Genomic DNA, 24675 nt, shown 5'->3' with positions numbered 1-24675 from the left:
CGATCAGGGGCTGTTCACTCTCTTCCTGTCTGAATGTCGATCAGGGGCTGTTCACTCTCTTCCTGTCTGAATGTCGATCAGGGGCTGTTCACTCTTTTCCTGTGAAGCAGGGTCTCTCATTAGAACCCGGGGCTCACTGATTACAGTAGTCTGTCTGGCCAGCAAGCCCTGGGGATCCTCCGGTCTCTCTTCTTCAGCATTGAGATTACAAATGTGCTCACCACACCTACAGCCACTTTTATGTGAGTTTTAGGGACTGAACTCAGGTCCTCATGCCTGTGTGATGGCGCCATCTCCGAAGCCCCCCATTGTCTTTACAACTATTGTTAGAAGCCATTACACATAACCTAGAAACAGTGGCCAAGTCACAGAACCAGGGCAGTTACATAACATGAAGACAGAACCTCAAGTAGGCACATAAAGTATTAATTTTTTTCTTCTGGGCCCACCCTATCAGATTTAGTATATAAATGTCCTTAAGGCCTCTAGGTGCTAATTTAATGAGACCAGCATGTTCCTGTGGGAAATCACTATCTCCAGTCTACAGAGGCACTGCCAATCACAGATCCCAACTTGGATACAAGGAATGGAGTGAGAGGAAAATAAATGACCGGAGCCTGTCACACCGAGATGAATGTCTCTCAGAATTTAATACAGAAATATGAGAAGAGGCTGTCTGACTAAAACAGTTGGCCAGGCCTTCAAGTGAAGGCCTTAAGGAAGAAGAAGGCCAGCACACATAAAGGGTCCGGACAAAAGCTGAGTTCCCAGGAAGCCCAGAAGGGAGCCGGTCAACATAAGGCTCTCCCTCGAGTACTCTAGCAGCAGCATTGCTGGGACACACACTGGCCAGGCCCATGGGTGGCAGAAGTGAAGAGACACTCTTTTCCAGTCAGTTCACACTGTTATGTGAACAGGTCAGCCCTAAATGGGGCAGTCCTCTGTGGTGCACTGAAGGCAGGGGGACAGGAATGGAAAAAAAGTACAGGCCAGATGAGGGCAAGGGGTACTCTGAGACGCTGTCTCTTAGGCAGGACAAGCACACCACAGTGATGACCTACCTCATGGATGGCTGTGGTGACCTGCACAAGAAACTTGTAAGATCAAGCCAGCCAACTTTCCATCCTGGGGGTAGGGGGAGGAGGTCATGAGGTCACCTGGTGACCCAAGGAACTACTGGCTGTTGCTGCTTGCTCTGGGGAAGGAGAATCACTTTCTTTATTGTGTAGCCATTAGTAGGGTCTGCCCATGCTACAATAAACAGTCCTCACCTTGGCTTATCCAAGTAGCCTTAATTAAACTCAGTGGGAGACACACACACACACACACACCACCACCACCACCACCACCAGCAAAACACAAAAGATACAAAATCAGGAGAATTTGTTGGGAAAAAGGGCGCAGTGGGAATGGGAGAGGTGGTAATTGGGGAAAAAAATGACCAAGATACATTATAGACATGTATGATATTGTCAAATAAAATACAAGAATAATGTATTTTAAGGAAATAAAATATAAAACAAAAACCATCATGTGTGTGTGGGGAGGGGAGAACGAACCACCTGCAAACCTACACTGAGCTGCTGAGCATCTGAGCTCTCCAGAGGGAGGGTTCTTTCCTCTGCAGTTTTGCATGTGTATGCTTGGACCAGCCCCAGGTCTAATTATCTGCTGAGACAAAGGTGCTCTCAAACTGGGTGCCAGAGTGCAGTCCTCAAAAGGTCAGGAGCAGGGCCTTCTAGAACCAGCTGGGAGAAGAATGCCTTCCATAAATAAGGCTCTTGAGGACATAAGCACATGTCCCCATGGAAATAAGATGACAGAGGGCACACAGGAAACAGCACTGGGCTGGGATGCTGTATTTTACCTCAGAACTGATACTGACTCCTTTTGTGTGTGCATGCGTACACATGTGTGGAGATGGGGAGACAACTTGCTGGAGCCAGTTTTCTCCTCCCCCCACAATCCTCAGACTTGGTAGCAAGTGCCTTAATTGGGTAAGTTATCTCTTTTGCCTAAAGTGCTATACTTTAGAAAGAGCTATTTGAAAATGTTATAATGTGTTCTACAGTGACATGGAAAGTCACTGAAAGCCAGGCGTGGTGGTGCACGCCTTTAATCCCAGCACTCGGGAGGCAGAGGCAGGCAGATTTCTGAGTTCAAGGCCAGCCTGGTCTACAAAGTGAGTTCCAGGACAGCCAGGACTCTACAGGGAATCCCTATCTCAAAAAAAAAGAAGAAAAAAAGAAAAAGAAAAGTCACTGGATACCCCAGAAGAAACTTCTATAGTTTCCACAGGCCAGCAAGATGTCTCCTGAGCTTGATCCCCATTTAGTTACTGGTGTGTGCTTGTTGTATGTATGGGGGCAAAGGGAGTGCAAGCCTTGGCTCACTACAGGAGAAAAAAGAAAACCACCTTCATAAGGTTGTTTTATGACTTTACACATAGAACATGCACATGTGTCTAACACACACACACACACACGATGATGACAGCAGTGGTAGTGGTGGTGATGATGATAAAAGAATGATGACAATGATGATGATGGTAAAAGCAACTTCAGTAGCCAGAAGGCTTGTCGTGCTCTGTGAGCCCCAGGCTGTACTAGGTTCCCTTACTTCTGCGGTTTGTCCATACCTAGTGCACTCACCCTTTCCAGTACAGTGCAAAGGCAGTCGGTGGAGGTGTGCATGCCTGAGGAGGCACGTGGTTGCTGCAGGCTCAGAAGAAGAACTACAGAGGGCACATACATTCACCCCATCCCCCATGACCCTCCAGCTGGCTAAACAGACAGGCTGTAAAGGCAGGTGGTCCTGCATGAACCAGGAACGTACTAGAGCTGCACAGGAATGGAGAAATGACTGAGCCTCTATAACCCACACTTTCTTCATCTGCAAATGTCTATAACATTACAGACTTATTTCCCCGGCACCAACAACCGTGGTATTTAGTAAGTGAGTTGCTCAATTAAACAATAGAATGTGGTCCATTTTGACAGCAACAGACAAGGACAAATATGTATGAAGAGGGAGGGAGGCAGAAGGTCTTAAGCAAGAAGACAGCTTGGAAAAACCAACTTATCTCAGCCAGCGAGATGCTCATTGAGTAAAGGCACTTGCCACCATGCCCAACATGAGTTCAACACTAGGACCCACATGGTGGGAGAGAGAACCAAGTCTAGAAAGCTGTCTTTGACTTTCACAGATAAGTCACAGCACGCACTCTCCTTGCTCCCATACATACAAACACACACACAAGTAAATAAAGGTGTAAAAAAGAGAAGCAGTTAAATATTCTTTTAGCATTAAAAATGCTGGGCTGGGGAGATGGTGCGGCATTCCTACAGGTAGAGACAGAAGAATATTCTGGAAGCAAATGGGTGAGCAAGGCTGTAGAACTCAGTACAGAACAAGAGAGGTTTCAGACAACGTAGAAGGTGAAGACTGACTGCTGACACATGAACAGTCATGAATTAAAAGTGTACAAGATGCCAACAGAGAGGACATGCAGACTCTGTTTGCAGAACACAGATCCCCTACACCTTCAGACCCACAGAATCCCCCAGAAGACCCATCAGGACCTCCCACAGACATATCAGCTAAGGCTGACTCAGCAGCAGCAGCAGCAGCAGCAGCGTTAGGGCCCCGGCCGGGCTGCTTCTTAGGACGCCCCTGGGATTGGTGAGGTCAGAGTAGCTTGGACACTCAGGCTGCTATGTTGTCTGCAAACCACAGTGAGAGGCTCCTCTCTGGAGAAAGTTAGATATCAACAATAAAAGGCTCCGTGAGGCCTTATAGAACATTCTGAGAGTGTCAGGTAGGAACAGGGAGATGGGGCCTACCGAGCCCAGAGCCTCACTCGTGGATGACAACTACAAATGCTTTGTCATACCGCCCCCCCCGCCCCCCAACCTGCAGCCTTACAAGAAGCGTAGTAAAGTGAGTTAGCTATCTCACAGCCTGCGTCGAAGCACATGGGCTACTCATCACATCACGCTGTCAGAGGAACCTGTGAACCTTAAAACTGAAAGCCAAGTCTGACATTTACTTTCTTATTTCTTCCTCACTTTTAGATCCCAAAGCCCAGCCCTTTTCTTTCAAGCACTTGCTTTAGGCAGGCTGTTCAATTTATCCTTTGTTGCCAAAAATCTTCTTTACCTTTTCTACCTTGCGAAAGTGGTTTGGTCCTTTCTCCTCACTAAAGAAAAATGCACACAGGTAACAGTCCAGCTTGGACAATTCTCAAATGGCACTAATGGAGTCTGCTTGGAACACTCTGTCTTCATCTCTGACCACAGTGGTACTACTAACAAAACTGACAACAGCAATGCCCATCTCAGAGGACACCAGAGCCCAGTCCCAAGCCAACCTATGGTGCTGAGACAAGAAGACAACAAAGCAACAGGTGTGGTATGTGGGAGCCCATGTTGAGAGTCAAGGTCACAGGCCCTTCCTTGTAGCATCCAACACAGAGCTAAACCTTTCAGCACCATCTTAACTAGCTGCTGTGCACCTCTACAGAGGTGTGACATGCAGCAATAAACCCAATGCGACCCACGAGTGGGGTCCAGGTTGAACACAACCAGTCTTTGGCTGGATGCTACAACAAGACAGAAGGAAGCAAACACAACAGCAAGGTTTCCTGATGGAGCCTGAAGCAAACAGAAGAATAAGAAACAAAGGTTGGTTTGTATTTTAAATCAGACAGGAAACACAAAAGCAGAGTAAAGCTCAAGTGTCACAGGGAAACAAAGATGTTCTCTGACAAACAGTAGTAGGGTAAGTGGATACAAATGGAAAAGCCAGGATAGACCTGTATAGCAGAATCAATGAAACCTAGTGAAAGCATTAATCGCAGTAAGAGACTGAGGGCCAGAGAACTGGCTCAGGAGGTAAAGATGCCTGTAGCCAAGCTTGACAACCCAAGCTCAACTCTTGAGACCCATAAGGTAGGAGGAGAGGGCCAGGCCTCACAAGTCATTTTCAACCTTTGGCCTCCACATGCATGCCCCATGCTAACAAGCAGGCATATATTATACACGTAGACACCCCCCCACACACACACAGAAACAGACATATACACAGATAAGCATACACACAAACATACATGCAGACACATATGCACACAAACATATACACAGAGATACAGACACATGCATACACATAAATATATATACACACTGACATATACACAAATACCAATGCACACACATACATAAATACACATACAGAGACACACAAATCCACTTATATGCACACAGAAACAGACACACAATCACATTTATACACAGGCAGAGTTGAAACACATCTAGTTCTCCTTCCTGTTGAACTTCGCTGACTAAAGCTCTTTACAGGCAGTCTAGAATTATGTCAGACTCACAGCCTTGCTACTTAGATCGACTGACAGGAGACCAGGACACTTCTGGGGCAGTGATTTTTATTCCCCTTTCACAACTATGAACTGCAATCTTTTGAGTTTACTGTACATTTACATAGGCAAAATCTCTCTTGGTTTAGTCTCAGATGGCACGCCAGTGCTCCCCTTTCTAGGTGATACATGCAAAGACATGAGAGCTAGGGAAAGCCATGTTTAGAAGCATACCCTTGGACGGCAGGGATTCAAGGAAACCCACCCCAGATATCGACCTACGCACTGTCCTGCTCTGAAGCTCCATGCCTTGGAGACCTCACTTTGGCCCTAGGGGAGAGCAATTCCCCAAGCATCCTTCACAATCACCACCGGAGCTCTAAGGGCCGAGTGGAACTACTCTGTCCCCCCAGGCATCTGAGACAATCAGGGCCAGTCCAGCCGTGCCGCTCAGAGCACAGGTGAGAAAGGAGGGACGAGCAAACAGACCCTTCTGATGTCAGCTCTAGTCAAAAACTAGCCCCAGTCTAGACTCACCCTGGAAGTGAGGCTCAGTGAGGATCTGGCTAGATCAGGTTAGCCTGTGGGCATGACTGTGAGAGAATTTCGTAGCTGGGTGGAGTGGGGAAGGTACACAGGCAACATTTCATGGGCTGGGCCCTGGGCATAGGAACAGGAGAGGGAGCCACCGCTCGCATGCTCATGCTCGCATTAACTGACTGCCCTCTGCTCTCACTGTGGCTGGGACCAGCTGCTTCACATTCCTCCTGACTCCACCTCCCAGCAAAGATGGACTATAACCCAGAACCGTGAGCCAAAGAAGCCCTTTTTCCCAGAAGTTGCTTTCATGGGGCATTTTATCACAACAGGAAATGAAAAAAACAAGAGAGCCTTGTAAATCATCTCTCACCCAGGCCAAAGCACAGCCACACTAGACTCAGTTATGTGCAAAATGATTCACTACTGGGCTGGCCAGTTGGCTCAGCAGGGGAAGGTGCTTGCTCTGGGAGTTCAACCTTGGGACCCACATAAAGGTAGAAAGAGAAAATCTATTCCATAAAGTTGCTCTCTGACCTCGACATGTATGCTGTGATAACCCTCCTCCCCACTCCAATAGATCAATAATAAATAAAAAATTAAAGCTATTTTAAAAATGGTCATCACTCCATCTCTGAAATATTTAAGGCCCCCTGGCCTCTCCTTAGGGTGGGAAGAGAAATAATATTGAAATATGATTGAGGCTTTTGTTCAATCTACACATTTCTTAATAATAAAGTGTCCAGCAAAAACTTCTGCCTTGGGCTTGGCTAAGTTATGAAGTTTATCTCCTTAAAGGCAAAAAGGCCAAACTAAGCCTGAGTTATAAGCAGCCTGACAGGGCAGGAAAGATGACTGCCTGGATTTGCAGGTGGTGACATAGTAGATGTGACTGCTATTTCAAGACAGACTTTTCCCTTAATATTTATAGAAAAAAATTAGCACCTTGGAACCAAATGAATTTAGCTCATGGGCGGGTGTAGATGGCTGTGCATGGGTAAGCCTGGTGCTGGTGCTTCTGGGAAGGGGAGGATGAAGCCATGGGTGTGACCCAAGACCCAGGCGCTGGCAGGCAGTCACGTACCTTCCCTGCGTACTCAGACACAATCTGCTTTATCTCCTCAGAGCAGAGACCCACGATCTGGCCCACGGAGCTTGCGGTGAGACGGCTCTGCAATCACATGACATATATTCTTAGGGACACATGCCCATCACAGAGCTTAGTCTAAATACAAAATACACAGCACTGCCCCAGGAAAGGCACTTGGCTTTGACCTCTGACTCACCCACAAGGCTCAGGACAGGTGTCAGAGCTGCCTTGCCTCTCCTGTCTCCAGAGTTACTCAGTTGGCTATGTTTGCTTCCTTTGCCCCTGGAACGACCACTCTCTCTCAAGTCATTTAGTAGCTATGCTAGCTTCCCCTCTGGTCTTGGGTCTTGGGTATCCTTTCTAACTTCCCCTTAGGTACTGGCTCCTCTTTAAGACCAGGGTACCTCTAGGATTCCTTCATCTCCACCCTCATGTCCAGACGTTTGGGGACCTGAGGCTCACAGATGAGAATAGAAAGAAATCAGAAGCCCTATCTGTCTAAACTATCTCTTTATTCCCACAGGTCTTTCCTGGTCTTGAAAGAAATGATCACATCCAGGGACAGAGTTACTCCTTCTGTGCAGGCCTTGACCTGTGAGAAGGCTCTCTGGCAACTTAGGATTTCATCTCCTAGACAGCTGATCTCAGAAGAAGACAGGGGCTCCCACGGCTTCAGATAAGCAGGACTGACCCTTTCTCTTCCGTAAAGGTCAGTGCATTACCCCTGCAGGAACAGATGGCACCAACAGGTTCCTTCTTAGAAGGCCCTGATGTCAGTGCTAAGCATTATAAAAGGCTTCCTTCTGAAGACAGAGGGCTCTGAAGAGGTATTCCCCTGCCTCGGGTCCCTAGGACAGATCAGGATGGGGCCAAGTCTCTATCTCTGCATCTCTACTACACAACCCCCTTCCCCACAAGTCCTCACCTCCTCGTTTGCCATGGCGGTCATCTTGGTCATCAGTGACTGAATACGCTGCTGAAAGAGGAAGAGAACAGTGAGGAGCAGTTCTGACCAACCATGTGAGACTGACTGAGGTGAGCACCTGCCCAGATCTCTGTGGTGAAACCCGAGCTGCTGCTTTAATGAGGGGTAATGGCGAACCTCATAACATTTCAAAAAAAGGGAACTGTGAGTGGAAGGCTGCTTGAGAGAGCTGTGGGTGAGAGCTAACGCTTCCCTCAAGTGACCCAAACTTGAACCTCCAAGAGCCACCACATGCCACACACCTCTTCGGCTGCCTGAAGCTCATCTTCCTCGTGAGCATCCGCTTTCTCTGCAGCTGACAGCCCTGCAGCAAGCGCTGTTTTCTTGTCCTCAGCCTAGAAGGGAAGATGAGAAAACAGCTGAGCACCAGAGTTGGAGACTCAGCAGGAACAAGGCTGGCTTACAGAGGGGTAGCCTGTGAAAGAAAACATCCGGGGCCCAAATAAAAGAGATTGGATAATCTAGGGGGCTCCAGGCTTCTGATGCAGGCCAGTCAGGGTCGGTGAGGCGTGTCTGACACAGCATCACATCTATCAGCTGGACTTCAACCATCCTTGCTCTATAGCTCTCGGATGCCTCTGTTCCTGGACTGCAGAGGCGGCAGGCTAGAGATACCAAGACGAACAAGCAAGGGACAAAGGTGCCTGGTATATTCCCAGGACCCCTGCCTGCCCAGGGCCTGCTGCCACCACCTGGTAAGAAGGTAGGTCTTACCTTCTCTGTTTTGCTCTGGCGACTAAATCCGTATCTCCTGTAAGCCATGAGAAACAACTTAATTACTATTCACAAATCTCAATAAATTCCAAAAAGTGCATTTTTATTGGATCCTTTGTGTATGTGTGTGTGTGTTTGCGTGTATGCATGAGTGTAGAGGCTGGCAAAAATTGGATAGCTTCCTCAGGCACTTTCTAAATTTTTCTGAGACATTTATTTTTCAATGAACTAGGAGCTCACCAACTTCGCTGGCTAGCAAGGCCCAGGGACCCTCCTGTTTCTGCCTCCCAGCGCTAGGATTCAGGTGCACACCCTTCCAACTGGCTTTTACACAGTGCTGGGTACAGAGCTCAGGAGCTCGGGCCCTCAGGCTTTCGTGACAAGCACTTTACCACAAAGGCCATCTCCCCAGCCCCAGCACTTAGGTTTTCCACAGACTATGAAAAGGATTTAGCCTATTCAATGCTTAGAGAAAATATTCCATGTGTGTCCCCAGAAACATAACCTATCAGATTCTGAATCTGGCCAGTCACGGTATTTGCTGTTCAGATACTATACACGGGAATGCTAAGACAGTATAGAGCATCCTTTAAGGGCACACGTTACTCTTCGAATCAGGAATTGCATCTCAGAACCACACTGCAAGCTAAAAATCAAAACCACACTGCAAGCTAAAAGCCTTAAAAACATCTGTGCAAACAATGTATTTAAAGCCAATGCAGACTTTAATATTGCTTTAATGACTTCAAGTCACGCCCATATTTTATTTTCACACATAACCCAAACATAATGTCAGTCATGTGGACTCACTTCAGCAGAGCTAAAATTTAAAGGCGCATGGCTGCATTTCAGCTTCAGTTAGTTTATTTTCTGGCTTAAAACAAAAACTATGCTTTTTTTTTTTCTAAAGCAAATACAATAACACACACAAAAAAGATTCAACCCCAAACAAAAGATATAATGTGAATAACCAGCCTCTAAGATCTTAGTTTCAAATAAAGTTGCATGCAAGCACTTAAGAGAAACACAAATTAAGGTTTTGCTCTGCCCTGCTTGGGACATGCCTTGCCCATGGGAGCAGTGTGCTGCTGTCACTGTCTAGGGAGGGTCTGTAGCTTTACCCCTCCCCTCCTGCTCTTCCACCACCCATCCAACCGCACTTTCCAAGATGCACTGCTGGCTCCTAAGCAGTCTGGCGAGCTCCCTCCTCCAAGGCCCCACTCAGGCTCATCCGAGCAGCTCCTGCTCCATCTACTGTCCATCTGGAGCCTCACACCAGTTCTCTCCCTTCATCTGCCTCTCTGCTCTGTGTCTCAAAAGCTTCCACTTGTCCAAGTGCACACATACAGAGCAAGACCTGTCTCTCTAGCACCCACACAAGCCCCCACTCTGTTGGTCATGGTCAATTGCTTGAGCACGTGTCTGTACCCTTCTGGTGGATGCTGCTGCTTTTACAGTTTGAGTTTCTCATGTTTGTTGAATTAAAAAAAAAAATACAAGTGAAAGAAAATGCAGGAAGTAAGATGTTATAAACATTGCCTAACTTTGCAATAGAACTGGAAAAGACCAAAACAGGCATGGCAGACGTTGCAGGACAGTGGGCCAAAGTACAGGGAATTCAACCTAAGGCTAAAGTTTGGGTCTCCACACAGTCCTGTACAGGACCTTACTGCAGCCTCTGCAGATTAGTCAGTGCTGCCAAGTTAACAGGAAAAGCCCCATCAGAGCTAACCTTGCACAAGGTAGACCTACAAGTTCAGCATTGTGGAGGGTTGGAATGTAGAGGATTCAGAGCTGAACTACCTTGGTGATATCCTTAAGTCTTTTCACAGTCATTCACTGCCCACCTCTAATCTGATACAACCCGATGAAATGAATTTAGCATACTTCCTGCTTCCACTAAGAACATCACTGGACAGCAGCATCTCTGCCCATAGCACATCTCCTTGGTTTGTTAACACATCTACCTGATGTTGTTTTAATTAAAAAAGCCTTTTGTTCTGTAGTTTCAGGAAACCATTTCCATGTAGGAATTCATGTTCCAGGGCCTTAGTAACATATATTTGATTCAAGAATAAACTATTTAAAATTTTTTTTTTCCCACCAACCAAAAGGGTAAGAGTTATGAGATGACATCCAAGGCTGTGACTTCTCTACGTGTGCCGTAACCCTAACGTTTCCACCAGTGTATATGAAAAGTGCCCGGATTTAAGATATGAAACTGCTTCCACACTGGAACCCAGAATGTGGGATGACTTAAATCTGTAGTTCCAGGACATAGTCTGGAGTCTGAGTGACTGAATCCCATGATTCGGTTCCTGGGAGCTCCCAGCTACTCCACAGTGTAGACAGAGGTCACACCACACTTTCAGCACAATCCTTTTTCATTTGTGAGTGTGTGTGAGTGTGTCCACCTCATTTTTAAGACAGAGTCTTGCACTGGCCTGGAGCTCACCCGTTAGGTGAGGCTGGCTGCAGTGAAGCCCCAGGATGTTTCTGCCTTTGCCTTTCTAGCCCTGGAGTTACAAGTGAATGCCAATCACAGGCAGTTTTGTACTGTGAGTTCTTGGGACTGGATTTCAGCCCTAGTGATGGTAAAGCAAGCACTTTTACCAAATAAGCCACCTCTCCAGGCCTTTGTTAACAATTTTTAACAAGGGGCTATGCACTTTAATTTTATACAGTTCCTGCTCCCTCTCAAAATAATGTCCCTGGTATGAATGGTCTCTGAATTGGAAAAACATATTCAATTCTCAGCAGCAGACAGAATGCTGAACAGACTCCGTAGCTTCTGAAACACTAGTTTCATTTGTGGGAGAGAGATGACCTCAGAGAATCACCCCAAAACAAGCAAATAAACAAAGCCAAACACCACCACACCACGAGAGGCAGGTGAGATGGCTCAATGGGTAAAGGTGCTTTCATGCAAGATCAAAGACCTGATTCGATCCTAGAGCCCACATGGAGGTGAAAGGAGAAAACTTACCCTGTACACAAACAGGCCATGGCTTGCACACAGCCCTCATCTCTCTGTCTCTGTCTCTGTCCCCCCTCCCTCTCTCTTTCTCACACACACACACACACACACACACACAGACACACACAACATACACGCACACTAATAAGCACTGCCTTTCCTTGGAAAGCTAGAACAGCTAAGTCTAATTTCCTCTTGCTTACTACTATTTCTCAGCAGAAGGCGCCATAAGACACACAGGGAGATGCTAGTGAGAGAGTTAGCATCAGCCACACAACAAGAGTTGGAACACTATCCCCACACATAGGCAGGAGACACAGGCACATACTCACATCAAGGGATCGGTCACCCTGGGTAAACAATGCAGGACATGGGCAAGGTTAATATCCAGTGTTGACCAAGGGAAGCCTGTGCTTGCATGTTTTTAAAGAAGTGAGGCTATAAAGTAAAACTCTCTCCAGGACAAATAATTTTAAGAATAAGGCTTACTATTAAGGCTTTCATTTTTCTATTCAGATTGATCTTTGCCCTAAAGGATTGCTGCAGGGCATAATGAAATGGCTGCATATGCTCTGTGGACTGTCTGTTTAAAAAGAGGGGCATTCAAGCCCTGGCCTCTGCACCAACTCTCCAAGAAGGTTGGAGTCCATGCACAGTCACACCCATTTCCAGAGAACTACAAAGGTGGGCACAGAGACAAAACCAGAAAGTCACAGCTGCAAATGTGGACTCAATCAGTCAGAAGCCAGCTTGCTTGCTTCTCTCTCTCTCTCTCTCTCTCTCTCTCTCTCCATTCTTTTTTGAAACAGGATCTCACCATGTAGCCTTGGCTAGCTTGGAGCTCTCACTCTGTAGACCAGGCTGGTCTCAAACTCACTGAGATCCACCTGCCTCTGTCAGCCAGTCTCAGACTAACAGCATACCCCACCACTCCAGCAGCTGTCCAATTTTAATTAACAAAAAATTAATTGTTGGCTTGCTTGCTTCTTTCTTTCCTTCCTTCCATTTCTCTCTCTCTCTCTCACACATACTCTCTTTCTCTCTCTTCTTTCTTTCTTTCTTTCTTTCTTTCTTTCTTTCTTTCTCTCTTTCTTGAGACAGTTTACTAAGAAGGGAAAAGCACCCTTGAGGATGAGAGAGGGCTAACATGAAAACTCAAAAAGTCTTTATTTAGATGTATATTCTATAAATCTATCTATCTATCTATCTATCTATCCATCTGCTAAATATATCAATACATATTCTTTTGTGTATGTATACAGGGAAGTAGAAGTCAGAGAACAACCTTCTTTTTAGGACAGGGTCTACCTTGGTTTTTGAGGTAGGGTCTCCCAGTGGCTTGGATCTTACTCAACAGGCTTAGTTTAGGCTGTCTGGCCACGGAGCCCCAGCATCTATCTCCCTGTCTCCACCTCCTCACTGGGATAACAAGTGTGCGCTGCCACTCTGGACTTTTTCATGTGGTGCTGGGGGTTGACCAGTACCCACTCTGTACCTGCCATATTCCAGAAGTGTGGAGTGGACTCGGGACTCTTCGTCCGGCAGCTCCTCTGCACCCCGCTGCCGTCGGTACTTTCGCCGGGGCTTGTAAGCATCCTGAGGGGACGAGAAAGGCAACATGAGAGGCTCCCCTGGATTGTGGCTGGGTGCCTCCAGCCATGCCAGCAGAGTAGACCTTTACTAACGGATGGGGGCACCCACCCGGTTAGCTCACATCAGGAGCAGCAGGACAGAGTCTAGGTGTGATAATGCTAACTTTCAACTTAAGGCAAGCTAGGATCACCTAGGAAGAGTCTAGATCAGGCTGGCCTGTGAACTTGTCTGTGGGAGATTGTCCTGATTGCCTTAATCACTGTGAGAACACTGAGGCTGAGAGTCAGTGGTACCATTCCCTGGGGGTGGGCCCAGACTGTAAGAGAGAAGAGAGAGCCAGCTGGGCACTATGCAGTACGCTTGCTTTTGTGCACTCCCTCTCTGGGCTTATTGTGAGGTAGCAGCTGCCCCAGTTCATGCCCTGAGTGCCCCTCACCAATAGACAATAGCCAAATAACCCCCCACTCTCCTCATTTGTATTTCTGCCAGTGTAACACACAGGAAGCTGGAGCCCAAGGTTTAGCCATGCTGGAGCTGCCTCTACCACTGCAACAAGGTGGGGGCCACAAGCCTCATGTACCAAGAAGGGAAAAGGTCTCATGGCCAGGGCAGAAGCTCACTGACAGGACCCGGCTTCGAGACTGTGTTTTTCTCTTTCCCCTCCTCCCTCCCTCCCTTCCTTCCCTTTCCTTCTGCAGCTGAGGATGGCCCTGAACTTCGGATCCTGCCTCCAGCTGCAGAGTGCTGGGATTATGATGCACGCATGTGTGGCTACATCCGGCTCTGTACACAGCTGCTGATGGACTTGGCTAAGGTCGTTTTAACAATATGCTCCTCTAATTCCAGATTTTACACTGTAATTGTTGGTTTTAACTGTCAGTGTGACACAATCTAAAATCACCTGGGTAGATTCTCAGTAAAGAACTGTCTAGATCAGTTCAACCTGTGATCACAACCATGAGGAATAGATAGATAGATAGATAGATAGATAGGTAGGTAGATATAGATACACACACACACACACACACCCACATTTTAACCTCCCTCTGGTTAAGCGCCATCTCATGAGCAGAGAAGGCTGGCGGCGAGCTAAGCACACACATGCTCATTTCCTCTGCTCTGACTGTGGCTGTGACTGGCTGTTTTAAGTTCCTGTCTTGACCTCCCTATAATGACGGGCTGCGACCTGGAAGCCTTATTAACTGCAACTGCAGCCTTAATAAACCCTCTCTCACCTTTTTGTGAGGGTGTTTTTTGTAACAACACAAAGGAAACCAACACATGTAGCTTACTTAAGCAAGGAACAATGAGACAAGCAGACACAGAAGAAAACACCTTATATGTTATCATAAGAAGGAAATATATTCACATTATAGTTTATGTTTAGCTTTAAAATCTCTGTGGTGTAGTGAAAGGTCATAGTTTTACACATGGAAAACAGAGCATCCCGTCCTACCCACCGGGCGTCTAGACTTCTGACCACAAGCCGCCTCACACAGGCAGGCCCCGGACTCCAATGACCCACTGCCGCTCAGTGCCTCTCGTCTTAAGATCACGCTTGAAGCCTTCAGCTCTGCTCTATCTAAATTCATGCCTATTCATATCCCAGCACCTGCCTGTTAGGTTCCTTATGCAAACTCTTTGTTTTTATTAAAATCACACCAAAAGTCTAGATGACTTTAGAAGAGCATCTCTTTATGATGCTGTCTGGCTTTGAAATAAAGGAAGGTCTCCTCTGGTCTTCTGAACCGAACACAGCCTGTCAAGTGAACAGCCATCATGCGCTGACCTTCCCACAAACCAGCTCACTATCAGACACTGTGATAATCAATTGTCCTAAAAGGTCTCTCTACATGGTAAAGGAGACCACAGTTCTTTCATAGTCTAACATTGGAAAGCAATGTGGATGTTGTGGTTTGGATGTAAACTGTCCCCACAGGCTTGGTCCCAGCTGGTGCTGCTGTTTGGAAAGACTATGGAAAGTTCAGGAGGTGCAGCCTTGATGGAAGGAGTACGTGATTTGTGATGGCTTTGTGCCTGGCACCCACTTCCTGTTCTCTCTGTTTCCTGTGTGTGGAGGACATGCAAGCACTCTGCTTCCTGGCAGTCAGGAATTCCCCACCATGGTGGACTCTATCCCTGTGGAACTGGAAACCAAAATAAACCCTTTCTTGTTTAAGTTGCTTTCTGTTGGTGGATTTTGTCACAGTAACAGAAATGTGCCCCGAAGCTTCACTATCAAAAAGCTTAAGAAAACTAAAATGCCCTATATCTGTTCCCCCTCTTCTAAGACAGCGCCTTGCTTTATTATCTAGATGAACTCTTTGTCTCAAGTCTCAAGAGATCCTCTTGCTTCAGCCTAAAGAGCAGGTAGGACTACAGTTACCTGTCCTGCTATTGTATGTAATCAACACACTACATACAATAAATATAGGTCTATTTTGTAAGGCACACATTCTGGTTGAATGTGCACATATCTGTACATATGTATACATGTGACATATTTATATCTATCTGTCTATCTTGATCAAAGTATGTGGCATGCGGTACATGTTCAATAATCAATTGCTAGTGTCTACCTTCTGATGGCCTGATTTGTCACTTCACCCCCACCCCACCCCCCATAAATGTCCTTCCTGACTGCTGAGATGGCTCTGTATGTGGACCAATGGGCACTGTGACAGCACAAGCCTGTCCCTAGCCGGCCCGGCCCAGGATAAGTACCTTCAAACATAGCACTTCACTCAGGACCTTTCCTTGGAGATAACCCAGCTTCCTACGCCTCACTGGACTTTTCTTTATGAAGTTATGTTTACCTGTGACACACAAATGATCTCAACTTTTTAAACATGTATTTATTGTATGTGTGATCACACTTGTGCATGTAGAGGTCAGAGGTCAACTTGCGGGAGCCGGTTTGGTTCTCTCAGGTTTGCCAGCAAGCCACCTTTCCCACTAAGCCAGCTCACTGGCCCATCTCACATTTTGCATCAAATATCTGGCAATATCTGGCTTGAGGGCTGCTCTCATAAAGTCCTTCCACAAATATCCCCTAGTTCACTCCCATTGTCTATACAAACAGCAAACTATAAATAACACAAGCCAGACTTATACAGAAATGAAAAGGAGAATGGGCCCCTGAACCTGGGACTGCATGTAATTTAATTCCCACCAAGCTCGCCTATTATAATAACACTGCATAATTGCGCTTAACTGCTGTTCTCCTCAGTTACCAGTGAAAGAGCCAATGACTCAAGACAGGAAATTGGATTCTTCTAAGAAAAGACTTCAAGACAATAGCATGAGGAAAACCAGAGCCAAGGGGAGTGCTCATCTTGCACAGCGGCCGCAGGCAGGCTCCGTGTACACTTTAAGAATGCACCTTCATATGCATCTTACCTTTGGCACTCTGAAACTGCTCAGGCAGAGGCAAAGGCAGGGCACACACTATTATTCTCAGTGTAAGGCTAAAGAAGCAGGGGCTAGGGATGCGGCTCAGCTGATGGAGTGCTGGCCTAGCATCCATGAGTCCTGGCTTCCATCCTCAGACCACATAAACAGAGTTTGGTAGAATATGCCTGTTGCTGAGCTCTCCTGAGTAGAGGAAGAGGATTAGAAGTTCAGTGTTATCCCTCATCCCCAGCTATACAGTGTCAAAGGCAATTGGGGGTACATGAGACCTGTTTCAGTAAAAAACCAAAACAACCCTCCTCCCCCAACTAAATAAATAATTTGTCCAAGATCCTAGGATATAGTGTTGGGCCTAGGATAGCTCTAGCCTAGGACAGCACTAGGCTCCAAATGCCTTGGCTTTTCTCCTTACTTGCATGTGCCAGTATCTCCAGCACCCACGGGCTGCCTCTCTAGCTGACCTTCTCCCACCACTCACAGTACCATCTGTAGCTGAGGTATGGGGTAGCCTGGTCAATGAAGACCTAACACCAGCTACTGCAAGCCATGTACAGAGCTCCTGCTAAGTCACTCTTCAAGCAACAGGCATCTTACCCCATTTCTGCCACTGATGGCTTCTGGGATGGGCAGCTCCTTCCAACAGACCACAAACTACAAAAACTTCTGGGACACGTCCAGTGTCTCGTTCATTGTTAACACGACTGTGTCAATTTCAAGTCTGAGATTAACAATACTGTATGGCTATGTTCACTTTTGAAAAGTCACACAGGGCCAGCCACATGCCTCAGTGGGTCAGACTGCATACTGCTGAGCCTTAGGACTGGGTTTAATCCCTGAGACCCAGGTGGCAGCAGGAGGACACTGTGGCATGTATACTCATATATACTCATGTACAAGTGTGTACACACACAACAAAGAAATCAAAAATGAAATACTTTAGACGTTTATTATATAGAGTTAACTTCTTATGTTTTCTCTTTGTATATGTGTTTGTTTGGGGGTGCACATGATTTGTGGAGTTGAGGCGTCAACTCTAGATATCCTCCTTGGTTGATTTCTACCTTGTTTTGTTTAAAAAAAAAATGTACGTTTTATTTATTTGTTCCCTTTTTTAGTATGTGTGTATGTGCCTGCATACACCCACACACAGGCATATGCCCACAGCCTGGGTGTGGAGGTCAGAGGACAGCTTGTGGGAGGTTGTATGAGACAGGGTCTCTCACTTTTACCAAACTTCACAGATGTGGCTAGGCTGGCTGCCAGCATACTCCAGGGATCCTCTCATGTTGTCTCCTGGCAACTAGACTGCAAGCTCATGTGGGTTCCAGCGCTCAAACCCAGGCCCTCGAGATTATGTGGCCAGCCCTTTCCCTATGGAGTCACCTCCCAGCCTTGCTGTCTCGCTATGAGCACATGCCAGGCCTGCACTGGCTACTTCCTATGCACTGCCTCCCATTCTTATTTCTGCTTAGAGATAAGACCTGCAGAGCTTAGATTTCTATCTCACTATTTCTCTTACGTGTATGTCTGAGGGAGGGTGCACAGGTATGCCATGGTGCACATGCAGAGGTCAGAAGACAACCTGTGGGAGTCAGTTCTCTCCTTCCATCACATGGAGTCTGGGATGAGAATCAAATTCAAGTTATTAGCTTGGAAAGCATCCTGATCCACAGAGGCGTCTCACTGGTCCTGGGTTTAAACAACCTGCCCATAGCTAACAAAGCATTAAGTGACAGCGACGGAATGACATCAGCACGAGGACTCTTCAAATACGTTCTCCCTCGCTCTGATCAGTTCTCCTTGTTCTGACACTTTGCCTTGGCAAGTGATAAAGAACACATGAATGGCATTAAAGAGTTAAGGTGACCCTAACACAGAGAACCCCTGTGTGTCTGACAGCCACTTTCCTCAAAGGGACCATCACAGTTGCTTTCACCTGTCACAGTGATCCCTGAGCCCACATCTGAAATGGCAAGGCAGGGAGAGCACTACCTACCCCTTGATGTGTACCCCTGACGTGTCAACTCTCTGATCGCTGCCCTCACTATCGCCAGGGACAGCTTCTTTATTGAAATCCAGAGAAGTGAAGCGCCACTACCAATCTAGTGCTCTGCACTGGAAGGCTCCCGTGGGCCATACCGCACCTGACTCAAAGGGGAAGCTGCCTCCACTGGCCTTCAGTCACTCATTCTCACAGCCCAGCATAACTGGGCTAGTTTCCTTTCTGTTGCTGTGATTAAAACACTCTGAGGAAAGGTGCTTAGGGAAGGAAGGGATCATTTAGCTCATTGTTCTGGATTATGGTCCACCACGTGGGAAGTCACAGCAGGTATCAGACAGCTGACCACATCACTTCCACTGTCTGAGCAGAGAGAAAGGAGCGATGCACCTCGCTTGCTTGTGTTCAGCTCATTTTCTCCATTCTTACACAGCTCAGAAACCCTTCTAGAGAACGGCGCTGCTCACAGTGGGCTGGGTCTCCACATCAGTGAATAAATAAGACAGCCCCCTATAGGCCAACCTGGTCTAGACAATCCCTCATTGAGACTGTCTTCCGAGGTGATTCTAGATTGTGTCAGATTGACAATCAAAGCTGACCGTTGCGGCATCTTTAACAGAGCCTCTTCAGTCTGGGAGCTGTAAACTAATCTGGTTCCCGCCCACCAGGGCTCCACAGGTGCTTACACCAAGTGCCACACCCCGCCCCAAAGCAGACACCTGCCACTTACAACCACTTTCCTTCTTTCCTAATATTTCACAGTAATAAAACAGCAAACCAAGTGAAGCCCCTGGGTTCTAAGTGACGGAGACGGTGAGACGACAGACGCTATTCATCCATGTTTATCCAGACACAACTCCAACCTTGTCTCCTGCCTGTCTCTCCAGTGAGCAGCGCTGTCCCTGTGACACTATCCTCTTCTCACGGGTCCAGCACAGGTGCCACCTCCAGACTCAATGAGTCTGTACCAATTGTGTAGCTAAGCCGGGTATGGTGGTGCACACCTGTAACCCAGGCACTCAGGAGGTTGAGGCAGGAGGACTACCACAATTTCAAGGTACTCAAGGGCTACACCGTGTAACTTTGTCTCAAAAACAAAATTGTCAAGGTTTTTCCCTCCTGGGGCTGACAGCACAGAGGAGGAAGAGGGAGGGGTGCAGGCTGCTGTGCTTGAGCTCATGTCTGCAACCATCAAGTGACCTGCTCTTTTCAGTGTCGTCACTATGGGACAACACAAATTCAAGTCCAGAATTACTGTTCTGAAGAGATTCCTGAGCCAGCTCACAAAGCTGTATGAGCCAGGCAAACTCAGCTTCTAATCTTACTGCCACCCTGTCGTCTGCATTAAATGCACAGTTGATATTTAAGCTGGCTGACTTGCTATTTAACAAGCACTAACTTAAACACCAAAATAAGCAGCTCTGTGGATAAAAGGTACCCGCCATGGAAGCATAAGGACCTAGAAGCTACGTCAAAAAACAAAAACAGATGTATAATTTGAGCATCTTTAATCTTAGCACTGCTACAGAGAGACTGGCAGTGTAGACAGGAGAATCACCAGAAACTCTCAGGCCTGCTGTACACAGTCAAAAAATAGCCAAAATACACCATCTGAAACAAGGTGAAAGGTGAGGCCTAGCAACCAGACCTGTCCTCTCATCTGTCTATGGCTGAGTCCTTGCAAATGAGATTGAGTAAATGCACTATGACACAACAACATCATAAGCTAGACTCACAGTGTGCTGTAGCACGCTGCTTCTGGAAGACAGAGGCTGTGCATCAGGCATAGAGGCTTTATTCTCTTGAGCTCAAGGCCAGCGGCTGCAGTCTCCTGGCTCTGGCCAGAAGCATCTTAACAAAGCTCCCCACCCCCACCGGGCACATGGCTCATGTGTATTGAATCCAGTGACCAGAACTCACCACATACGGTGGCCTTCCTGCAGAACCTCAAAGCTACTCTGTCTCCCCAGAGCCACCATGGGGAGGGGGCAGGGCAGTGAGTTGCCTTCGCCAGCTACCATGCTTCATTCTCTAGAGCTGTGCTGTTACTCCTGCTACCAGCTTAAGAAGGGGATCACGCTTTGTATTCTGAATTTTCTCCCTTAAAACTGGCACTACGGGACTTGGAGCGCAGCAACGGGCTCCTGTGTCCTGGTGCGAAGTGTGTAGAGCAGGCAGGGATGTCTAGCATACATTCCTGGCTGCCAGCATCTGGGGGACATGTGACTTCCACAGGGGATGGTTGAAGGCTATGCAGTGCTGGGGCAAGGACTTACCGAGAGGTCAACGACTGTCTTGATGGCCTTGTCTTTTCTCTTCATGAAGTCATCATCCTGCAAGACAGAACACAGGAACTCAACCAATTCTACTAAGGATAAAAATCAGCTGCACACACAGATCTGCACACACAGATCTCCCTTATCGAACAGTTGTTTGTCACTGCTGTGCGTAAAGAAGTCCAAAGGAGCTGTTTAAAAGTCTGTGTCTAGGTATGTGTATGTTCGTGTATGTGCAGGTTCACATGTGTGTGCGTGCATGTAGAGGCGAGAAGACAACCGAAGTTGTTCTTCCTCAGGTGCCGATTAGCCAGAGATAGTCTCTCACTGTCCTGAAGCTGGCCAAGTAAGCAAAACTGGCTAGCCTGGGAACCCTAGGGACCTACCTAGCTTTTATGACAGTGCTGGTACTATTGCCTTAAATGGGACATGGGACACGCTTGGGACTGCTGCATGGCTCAGGGGACATCAGAGAGGAAAATGCAGAGGGAATGTGAGAGATGGAGGGGGCGGGGGAGGGCTGTGAACACATGGCATGGCTCTCTACACTGGAAGTCACTGTATGATGGTGGCTATCTGTACAAGATCCGTCAATGCTCCAGCAAGGAGCACTACCTGAACCAGTCAGGTAATAGACATTACAGAAGGAGGGCATGGGTGTGGGAAGGGAACATGTTAGAGACTGCCCAGGGTGGGCAGGAAAGGTGTTGGAAGTAGATATGATCAAGCTACACCTTAAACATGTATAACATTAAAGACTGTGAGAACACCCCAGAGAGCTGGAGAGGTGGCTCAGTGGCTGAGTGTTGTGGATCGCCATGCTGCTGTTTGTATTTTGATACTATTTCTGCTTCCTCAACAGGGGCTGCCCCGATGAGCAGGGGATCACATACTCAGGTGATTACATGTGAACCTCCTCCCCATTTTAACTGGTCAAATAAAAGCCAGAGCCTGTGATTGGGCAGTAGAAGGGAAGGTGGGGCTGGAAGTTTTAGAGAGGAGGAGACAGAAGAGAGAGAGGAAGGAAGAGGAAGAGGAGGTGGAAGGGAGATGGAGCAGAACCACATGGCTTGGAGGAGCCACAAGTAGCAAGGGATCTCATACCTGGAATAGAATAGTGTAGTGGTATATTACCCAATCCAGGCGTGTAGCTTATAAATATTACAACCGAGCTGTGTGTCCTTTGCATGGGCTTACTGGGGTTGGAGATTTACGGCAACGGCTGAGCTCTTACTGCTCTTGCAAGAGGACTCAAGTTTGCTTCCTAGCATGCGGGTCCAGTGGCTTGCCACCTCCCAACTCCAGCTCCAGGGAACCTGATGTCTTTGGTCTCCTTAGGCACTTGCACCCATGTAAACACACAAGCACACTCAATCCACACACACCTGAAAGAGGAAGAAACTAAGTATACCAGGACAGACAGTGAGTAAGCAGAAGGAAGCGGGGCAGAGCACTGACCTCCGGGAGGCTGTAGGTCTTCTGGAACTGGGAGATGGAGTAGGAGCGGATGTAGTCACCCATCTCTTCCTTTGTTTCTATAGCTCGTTTCACCAGCCACTGTGGGAGAAAGTGAGGTGTGAGATGACAGGAACGGACTCCTACTGCAGGGAAACTGCGCATCCTGGGAATTCATGTCGGCACAACTGACCTGCCCAGGTGGGAAGAAACCATGAGAACACACTGCTAATCGACAAGAGCAGCCAGTTGGGCCTCTGAGGTGACAGGACCCAGTAACCTCGTGTGACTAGCCTTAAGTAACTGTGCAGCATTTAAAAGCTATAGGCCTGTCTGTCTCTTCAAGAGAAGGGGGAGTTCCTTGGCATTCCTTTTGTTGTTGGAGCAGGGTCTCATGGAGCCCAGGCTGACCTCAAACTCACTGTGTGGGTGAGCATGATCCCACATGCTGGGATGACAGGTATGCATTCATCTTAATGTCAATGGGTGGTTGAGAGAGAGACAGAGAGACAGAGACAGACAGACAGACAGACAGACACTACAGAGACCACTTGAGACAACCCCTCTTCTGCTAGATGAAAGAAATCCTCACGTGGTAGAAGAGTTTGCAGCAGTACAGGGACTGAGGCACTGGGATCACTGGCTAGAACATTCTCTGAATCCTTGTGACATTTCAGGTACAACCTTTATAGAACCTTACACAGACACTACATTACTCTACTCAAATGATCTGCAGCTACAAGATAAAACTGGGAGTTACAACTGGGAGGCTTCCACATCAAGTGACTAACATGGGCTTTCTATTCAAGTTCCCAGTCTCATGAGGCTGGTATCTGGAAGCAGTTGGCTTTGCTAGTCCTAGTTTCCAATTAAAAGACATCATGTAATTAAAACACATATACTGTTGTGTAGTTTTTTTCCTTCAAGACTGAAACAGGGAAGCTCTTTAAGCAAGGACTGGAATGTAAACAAGACCAAAATAACATCAGGAAATCCCTGAAACAAACCAGATTCACTAGACCCTTCCCTGGCAGAGTAAATAATAAAAGCTGAGAATTCCCCTCAAACAGAAGGAAGCCAACCTGCAAAGAAGACGCTCAGACAACCAAAGTGAAGAAGACCCTGAGACAAGACCAGCAGCCTAGAAGAAACGGAAACCAGGGAAGCTGCCTGGCAGAGCTTAGAGCTGGAAGGGATCCTCTCCAACCTGCCACAGGCCACAAGCAGCAGGCCGTGCAGTGTACTCAGATTCCCAGCTGGCTTTGAGTCCTTTCTGCTCCTGTAAGTAAGCCTTCACGTGAACGGATTCCTGTAAGAAACTCTAATAAAACCCCCATTGGTTTACTGGATTGGACTTCGGTGATATGTGTACTTTAATCTTTTGTGGGTTCCCTATCTTAGGTGAGTAGGCATATGTGTTACGTCTTCCCAGAAAACGTTTTATCACACAACGTATGCACAAACATAAATATGCACATTATGCGCACGCGCACACACACACACACACACACACTCACACACTGTGGATAATGCCTGTTCTTCATTCATTCTTTCCATTATTCACAAGCACATCAGAAGAAAGAACCATTTGTTAGAGTTGACAGTCCCTCCTCAGAGAGAACTCTTACATCCTCAAAACAATATGGGGACAGTGGTAGTTTATTTATCAAGTGCACAGCAAACTCAGCCAGGTCCAGCTGCCTAGGCACCTAGGTATATAACCCATAGGGAGGCACTCCATAAGGTAGGAATAGGGAGATCTATAGTTCATTTTTACTAATGACTTGTGTGTCATGGCTTGCATGTGGAGGTCAGAAAACAACTTTGTGGAGTTACTTCTCTTCTTCCATCTTTATGTGAGGCCTAGGAATCAAATTCAGGTCACTGGGATTTCACAGAATCTTTACGTCCAGAATCATCGCAAGGACTCAAATTCTGTTTAAAAGGTGGCCAACACGAGTAAAAGACATGATTAGGAAGCAGTTGCCCCAAATAAGTTGACTTCATGAAAAAAAACCAAAAAACAAACAAAAAAAAACCCGCTACACAGCACATACACCACAGGGCACATTCCTGTGCTGTGCATATCCTAGGAAGAACATTCCTGTTATTAGCATCCTCCATTTATTCCCACTCTACCACCGACCCCACCCCCAGAGACCTTGGACATTAACTGAAAACATAAGCAGAACAGAGGGAGAGATAGCATCAGGGAGAGATAGCATCAGGGAGAGAGAGCATCAGGGAGAGATAGCATCAGGGAGAGATAG

General features: G+C 47.1%; 1 protein-coding gene across 5 annotated transcripts in view; it reads right to left on the bottom strand.

Moving 5' to 3' along the window:
- Window positions 1-24675, bottom strand: part of Ccdc93 (coiled-coil domain containing 93) — a 72823-nt gene that overhangs the window by 35057 nt on the left and 13091 nt on the right. For 2 of the 5 annotated variants that reach the window (XR_003836725.1, XM_029477817.1), the window contains exons 5-12: window positions 22409-22507; window positions 20951-21007; window positions 13167-13267; window positions 12004-12021; window positions 8695-8731; window positions 8223-8315; window positions 7921-7971; window positions 6990-7076 (exon numbers count right to left, since the gene is read on the bottom strand). Coding sequence is in view for 4 of the 5 variants with exons in the window: in XM_029477817.1 (XP_029333677.1) it covers window positions 6990-7076; window positions 7921-7971; window positions 8223-8315; window positions 8695-8731; window positions 12004-12021; window positions 13167-13267; window positions 20951-21007; window positions 22409-22507 (543 nt within the window). In the remaining variant the exon portion in view is untranslated. The remainder of the gene's footprint in view (window positions 1-6989; window positions 7077-7920; window positions 7972-8222; window positions 8316-8694; window positions 8732-12003; window positions 12022-13166; window positions 13268-20950; window positions 21008-22408; window positions 22508-24675) is intronic. The other 3 variants (XM_029477818.1, XM_021163351.1, XM_029477824.1) reach the window with 3 other exon arrangements.

This window comes from Mus caroli, chromosome 1 (genome assembly GCF_900094665.2).
Source record: "Mus caroli chromosome 1, CAROLI_EIJ_v1.1, whole genome shotgun sequence".
Classification (NCBI taxonomy): Eukaryota; Metazoa; Chordata; class Mammalia; order Rodentia; family Muridae; genus Mus; species Mus caroli.
The sequence above is the reverse complement of the archived record's forward strand: the minus strand, read 5'-3'. Positions and strand labels throughout refer to the sequence as shown.